The sequence below is a fragment of the Prosopis cineraria genome, unplaced genomic scaffold, assembly GCF_029017545.1.
Source record: "Prosopis cineraria cultivar Desert tree isolate PC_DT_omini unplaced genomic scaffold, ASM2901754v1 PC8, whole genome shotgun sequence".
NCBI lineage: Eukaryota > Viridiplantae > Streptophyta > Magnoliopsida > Fabales > Fabaceae > Prosopis > Prosopis cineraria.
The window spans coordinates 24,371,870-24,378,843 of NW_026555339.1; the positions used below are offsets into that span (position 1 = coordinate 24,371,870).

The 6,974-nt window shown below is 32.4% G+C and overlaps 1 protein-coding gene across 1 annotated transcript; it reads right to left on the minus strand.

Annotated features, from left to right (window-relative positions):
• On the minus strand, positions 1–2,910 carry LOC129318579 (heterogeneous nuclear ribonucleoprotein 1). Its single transcript, XM_054963423.1, has 6 exons — positions 2,706–2,910; positions 2,588–2,628; positions 2,320–2,483; positions 1,650–1,749; positions 1,368–1,537; positions 1–1,078 (listed from the first exon to the last, which is right to left on the minus strand). Exons 1-6 carry the CDS (start codon positions 2,756–2,758, stop codon positions 563–565), a joined length of 1,044 nt encoding a protein of 347 aa, XP_054819398.1. The 5' UTR covers positions 2,759–2,910; the 3' UTR covers positions 1–562.
• Between the last annotated feature and the right edge of the window lie 4,064 nt (positions 2,911–6,974).

Sequence of the window (6,974 nt, forward strand, 5' to 3'; positions counted from 1 at the left end):
TAGTCCAATCCTTTCTGTGATTCCAATTACTATATCTAACAACGGATACCTCAGCAGGGAACCAACCCTTCAAGTCACCATGTGACTTCAATAACCTGCTGACGCTAATTGAAAACTATCATAAACAATATACATCTAAACATGAAACTAAATAATAGGGAACAGAATCCTACAACGGATGTCATCATCTTTAACACAGGCTTACCAAGCAAAACTCAGAAAGATCATGATTCACACAACTCCACTGTGATTCTAACTAAAGATCATATCTAGAAATATGACAATCTAAATTGCAACAATCTGATTATCAAAAGGAAAAAAAAAACAGAGATATGGCTAACTAGAAACACAGCTGATTGCGAATGTAGTGCTCTAGATTGATGAGATTCTGCACTAGATTGATGAGATTCTACCTTCAGCTGTCTACGCAATAATGCAATACAGACTTGCTAACGGTTCATCTGACTTCTAGATAGTGGTCACCTGCATTAAGTGCCCTGTGCCTATGAAATGTGATGCTTAAACCTGCACGGAACTTCTATGGCAAAGCTTAGGCATAAATCTATCTTGCATAAGGGTGGTAACGACTACTGCCTCCATAACCTCCTCTACTACCATACAGTGCCCCTGGCCCACCATAGCCGGCACCCGGGCCAGAGTCATAACCCCCACCAGAACCAGGTCCACCATAGCTTGCAAAGCCCCCAGTGCCTCGCCCGTATGCACCTAGTCCACTTCCACCATATCCACCACCAAGGCCCCCCATATAGGAACCATAGCGGCTAGAATAGCCAAATGATGAATCACCTCGATAGCCAGCATAACCACCACCACCACCATAGCCTCCAAAACTATCACCAAATTCATCACCACCATACCCACCATAATCACCAAGCCTGCTGCTGAAACCTCCAAGTGACCTATAAGAAGCAGGACCAAAACTGCCACTGCCAAAACTGCTATAGGATTCGCCAAATCCACCATAACCATCACTGTATGGACGTGCCCTATCACTACCAAATGGAGGAAAAGATGCTGGGTTTGAGGCTTTCTTGGGTTCAGCCTTCTTGATCTCAACCTACAACAAAGAAGTAAGTCAACCTAGATTCTTCCATAAGCAGAATATTTTAGCCTGGCTTGAGAATTAACCTGAAGTAAGCCCACTTATACCAGGAGTCGAACAGCATAGCTCCAACATGATAATATAGCATGACTAATGGCATTATATTGGACGAGAACAGAAAGTAAAAACAAATGAACTTCACCCAAATGTCATTTTGGATTGAAACAAATTGTTTCATTATACAAGACACCATGGATTTGGTTTGGTTTATGTAAAATATCCTGAACAAACAAATAGAACTCACCTGAGTACCAGCCATATCAATCATGTTTCCATTTGCTAGCAAATTATCAACAATTTTTTCACCGTCAAACACTATAAATCCAAATCCTCGAGAGCGTTTAGTAGTATGATCACGAATAATCTCATGCTCCACAACCTTTCCATACTTTGAAAAGAAGTTCTTCAATTCATCTGAATATTACAAGGCAGATCAAGATTATTAACTTTATTAGCTAATGACTATAAGTCTATAACAAGCCGATTAAAGGAACTAGAAATGCATAAAGAAGGCTAGAATACAAACCTTCGCTTACTGAGGTTGGGATACCACCGACAAATATCTTCTTGGTTTTAAAATCATTAGCCTGTGATGAGCCCTTTGGAATTGTCCTTTTGATCTCCACCTGTAACAAATTTATCATGGAAACCAATGCCCTAAGCCTTAAATTTATAACAAGATATTTCTACTTGAAATTATTCCAACTCCACTAGTTGTTAAATTTTAACAAACTAATCATGCTTTGAAAGGAAGCAGGGGAAAAACAGAAAAGAGTTTGCTTGGTTGCGAAAGCCTATCTGTACTATAAGTCTATAACATCATCCATAATGTTTAAAAAAAAAAAAAAAAGGTTGGTAGCGAAGCAACCACAACGAATCCTATGCTTCAAGCCGGAAATATCCTATGTGATAGATAAAAAAGGCAACTGGAAACTAAAGGATATTGATTAATAATTCAACACGTATATTAATATTCAGAGAGCATCAAAAATGAAATAAATATAAGGTCAATATACAAAATTAAACATGCAACACTGATATGTAAAGAGGAACTGAACTAGACTGGAGGAAGAAATTAAACTGGATTTATTAACTTCACTAAGGAAAACTGATTTATTAGCCTGTTACGAGAACATAATTACAGTAAAAGCCATAAGTCAATTTCCCCTTATTTTTTTCCAATGTGAGGAGTCTACCTGTTTGCCATTGATCACATGGTTCTCCAGAATAACGCGGTCAACAACAGAAGGATCTGCGTAGGTAATGAAACCAAAACCCCTGGGTCGACCCGTATGCCGATCTTTCATTATCACCGAGTCTGTTATCTCCCCATACTTCTCAAAATACTTGACAAATTGTTCTGAATCGAAAAACCGACCAAAAGGTCCCATCAATGAAATCAGATGGTTCAGTACAAAGAAACAGACTCAAAAAAAAAAACATAAAAGGTAAAATCATTCTCACCGAGTGTTGTATCTCTAGCTAACCCTCCAATGAAGATTTTGCTGCATAAAAAAAAAATCCGAATTTAACGAAACGGTGGTGAAGAAGATAATTAGAAACAGCGGGAGAAAAAACAAACCCAGGACTGGCACCATCGCCGGAGTGAGGATTGTCACCCTTCCTGGAGCCCATGGTGTAATAGGAATCCGTGCTGAGCAGATCGGAGCCCGAGACCTTGGCCGCAGAAGCTATGACTACCAGAGAGAGATTGCTATGAGATAGAGCGAGCTACAATAGAAGATGCCTAGGGTTATGACGGGTCGAGACACCCACCTTCCTTCTTTGTCTTTAAACCAGCCGAACGCTAAAACATGATCCCATCAAAATTTATTACTCGCTACGAAAAATATAAAATATTTTTCATTAAATCTTATTTTTTTAATAAAATAATTATATATTTTTAAATTAATTCTATATTTTTATATTCATTTTTATTAAACACTTTATAATAATAAAAAATTATTTATTAATAGAAATATTTTTTTAAAAAAGATAATGATTACATTTCAAAGATTAAAAATACTTTATATTTTTTAATATCTAACTTCTCAAAAAATATCTTATATTTTTAAACTAAAAGAGTATAAATTTAGTTTGATTTTTTTTGTTAGGTTAATAAAACAAAAGGGGTCACTTCTGTTCAATTCAGATTTTTGTTGTCGAGCTAAACTAAACAAATATCTTATTGTATTTATTTTATATGTATTATGAATTTATCTATTTTTTTCCTTTCCCAAGTCTACTTATTTAAAAATAATTAATAGAAATATGTTACAATTAGTTTAATGTTATCTATAATTGTTTATGATATTTTTAAAATTTTATAATTAAGCGTTTTAAATATAATATATTTATTTTTAATAATTAAATATGCTTATTAATTGTTAACAAATATATTCTTTTATGCTCGAGAGATTTTTTCATTGCAATTAGAAATTAATAGCAAAAAATTATCAATGAATATAATTATACATATATATTGATGATTATGAAAAATATCTCATGGAAAAAGTTCAAACTTGATTCAAATCTAAACTAAGTTGAAACAAATCACTCAAAAACCTAACAAAATCAATCAAAAAAAATCAAGTATGTTCCAAATTATAATAAATTGATTGCTTTGGTTCGATTTGATTTTTTCACAAAACTAAACCTGTCAACACCACTGCCTTCCATTCAATTGCTCTAGCTGTCATTGTTATTATGGAAAATTACTTTGAAGCCCAAAAAAGTTAGCTAAATATTCTAAAATTCCATAAAAATGTACAAATACCTTTAGAGTCCTAAGTTCTTCATGTGTAAATAAAACCAAGAGAATTTCAGTTAAGGATCACAAAAAAAACTTAATTATTGGTGAGTCAAAAAAAAATCTGAAATTTCTATTCAGTTTAGGGGAGAAAAATCAAACTAATTTCAATAGCAAAAAGACCAAACTACCTTTTATTTGTTATGCAGAATTCCTAATTATTAATTTTCTTACTTCACTTATTAATTTACCAATATTACTTGTAAATTATATTTGTTTTTTCAAATAATTAGTACCATTAGCTGTTAATTTACTAACTTTATTTATTAATTTACTAATATCAATTGTGAATTACAAGATCTGCCAGTAATCAACAATTGATATTAGTAAATTACAAGACTTGTCAGGAATTAACAATTGATATTAGTAAATTAAAAAGTAAAGTTAGCAACTTAATAACTGATTTTGCTACTTATGATTGGACAACTGATGTCAAGTTTTATATAATTATTAACATGTCAACTCATGTAATTTGCAACTTATATTAGTAAAGAGTATTTTGGTCTTTTCACCATTAAAATTAGTTTGACTTTTTTCTCCTGAATTGAATTAAAATTTTATAATTTTTTTGGACCCACTAATAATTAAGTCTTTTTCATGGTCTTTAATTGAAATTCTCCCAATAAAATTTTATATTCAATTACTAAAATACTCTTATTTTATTTTTATTTACACCATGTTTTATTTTTGACTAAAGTTCAAAGTGGTTAAAAAGCTTCTAGAAAGGTGACAATTAATGGTATTAAAAACCACCCATGAACTACTTTTGACACATAGGAATAATGGAGAAAATGACCAATATCAATATAACATATATAACAATAACACCCAGCCATCCTCTTTTTTACTATTTAGGCTCAAGCAAACTCCTCTCACATATCATCGTTCCTAGGAATGGTGTTAGCTCTCCCCTCAAATATGGCTCATGCATTCGGCTGCGTGCTGATAAGTAAGGCCATATTGAGCTATTGCTTGGGATATAAATTTTCAACGTCCATGTGATCCTCCCTTTAGCTTTAAGTCCTCTTCTTCCTCTTCCTAATAGCAATCCTTCCTACATGGAACAAAAGGTCTCTCAGCATCCCTAGCGTGTTAACACGTTGTAACTGTATAGGAAGATGCCTAGCTCCCATGCTCTTCAGGTTTCCTTTTACCTTATAAATTCAACATCAATTATTATAGATCTCTTAGCATTAAATATTTTGGTTGTCTCTAAAAGTTGATTTTTTTTAGTTTATCCTTTAACAAAACTATAAATGTCTTGATTGTATCTGCAACATCCTAGAAAACTTAATTATGATTAATTAAATTAATCAAGGGTAAAATTATAAAATAATATATTAATTAAGTTAACTATGTGTTAGGAGTCATTAGTGGACTAATTGGACCCATAAGCAAGGTCACTTTAGCCCTAAGTAGAGGCAATAAGAGGAGAGATTTCTCTATTAGGACATTGAGTTTCTAGCATCTTAGGGCTTATTTGGAGTCAAGATCACTTGAGTGAGTTTCCTAACATCCTTCTCTTCCTTCCTATGCATTTTATAGTGTAAGTTTTAGGTTTAGGATGATGATTTTTGAAATAGGTAAGCCTATGTCCTAATCTAATGGGTTTAATGGGACTATAGGGCTATTGTTTAAGTTTTTAAACATATGGTTAGAGTATTGGAGTGATTATGTGATTTGTTTTGTGGTTTTGACTAAACCTTGGGTTGGAAATTAATAATATAGAGATGAAATGGGAGTAAAATGGATTTGGATAGACTTTTTGGAGTCTAATGAAGCAAATGAAGCTAAGGGATAACTAAGTTAGCTAGTAATTGAATTTTGAGATTTTTTGAGTGAGATAGGTAGTAGGAAAAACTATGCACTCCCTCTAATCCTTTTTATAAGTCACTTTTAGATCAAAAAAATTTTAAACCTCAATAATTTTGTTTTAAAATTTAATAAGTTTCTATCTCTACCCCCAATAAAGACATAAAGAATTATTTTTAATAATTTTTTAAAATATTTAATAAGGGAAAAATGTAAAGATAATATAGAAAATAGTAATGTGCTTTATAAATAGGACTAAAATTAATGTTCTCTCACTATTGACCAAAGGAATATATGGTTAGAGAATTAATGATTGTGGTAATGTTAATTGTAGATTAACTATTCAGATCACTTTAGCACGATTGGATGCTTGAGTTGAGGAGTATCTACAGATTCCTTTTTGATAAATCAAGGAATGAAGATAACCAAAGGCTTAAATTTTCTCATATATTTGTCATAAGTATTCATTACATTGCAAAATATGAAATTATGTTTTGGAATGTAGAAATGTTAATTTATGTTTTAGAAAATGTGTAAGTGGGCATAAAATTGCTTTGTGAAATATGGATGGAATTGTGAAATAAATAAGAACATGATGACTAAGAAGCATGATCTAGTTTTGTACATGATTATATATAAATGTATTCATATTATGAGTATGTGAAGCTAATATGGTATGATTGTGAAATGAAATGAGTGGGAGTTTACCCTAAATATGAAGAAAGCAGTGAAATAAACCACATGGCATTGTCAACACTTAGGTGACTCTAGTGTCACATGATAGTCATGTTCACCTTCTCTAGTAAGAGTTTGGTATAGTTTCGGCTTAGTCGTGTTTTCCTTCTCTAGTAAGTTGGTATGGTCCCAATAATATTATGACACCTTATGGGATTTGAGAGTGAAGAAGTCTATGGTTCAAGTTTAAAGAGCAGTAACCTTTGGCCAAGTTTCCCTTTGAACATTAGAAACTGTGGTCTAGTCCAATCTCATGGATTTGATCCTGCTAGGATTTATAACCTATAAATTCGATTAGAAAGAATAAGGAAGAGATAGGGGTAATTATGATCAAACATGCTTATCTATGGGATAATATGACTTATGTTTATATTTACTGGCTTTACATGCCTTAAATACTTTTATTGTATATGTATGAGTTTAGTGGTCCTTAGTTATTGAGATATTTAACTCACTGTGGTTTAACATTTTATAAGTGATGCTTCAGGTAGTGGC

Bases quoted from the DNA above. Each gene is read 5' to 3' on its own strand.
- LOC129318579 (XM_054963423.1), bottom strand. From the start codon at position 2,758: ATGGGCTCCAGGAAGGGTGACAATCCTCACTCCGGCGATGGTGCCAGT. The intron at 2,629-2,705 runs GTTTGTTTTTTC...TTTTTTATGCAG, and splicing joins GGCGATGGTGCCAGTCCTGG to CAAAATCTTCATTGGAGGGT. The intron at 2,484-2,587 runs GTGAGAATGATT...TTTTCGATTCAG, and splicing joins AGCTAGAGATACAACACTCG to AACAATTTGTCAAGTATTTT.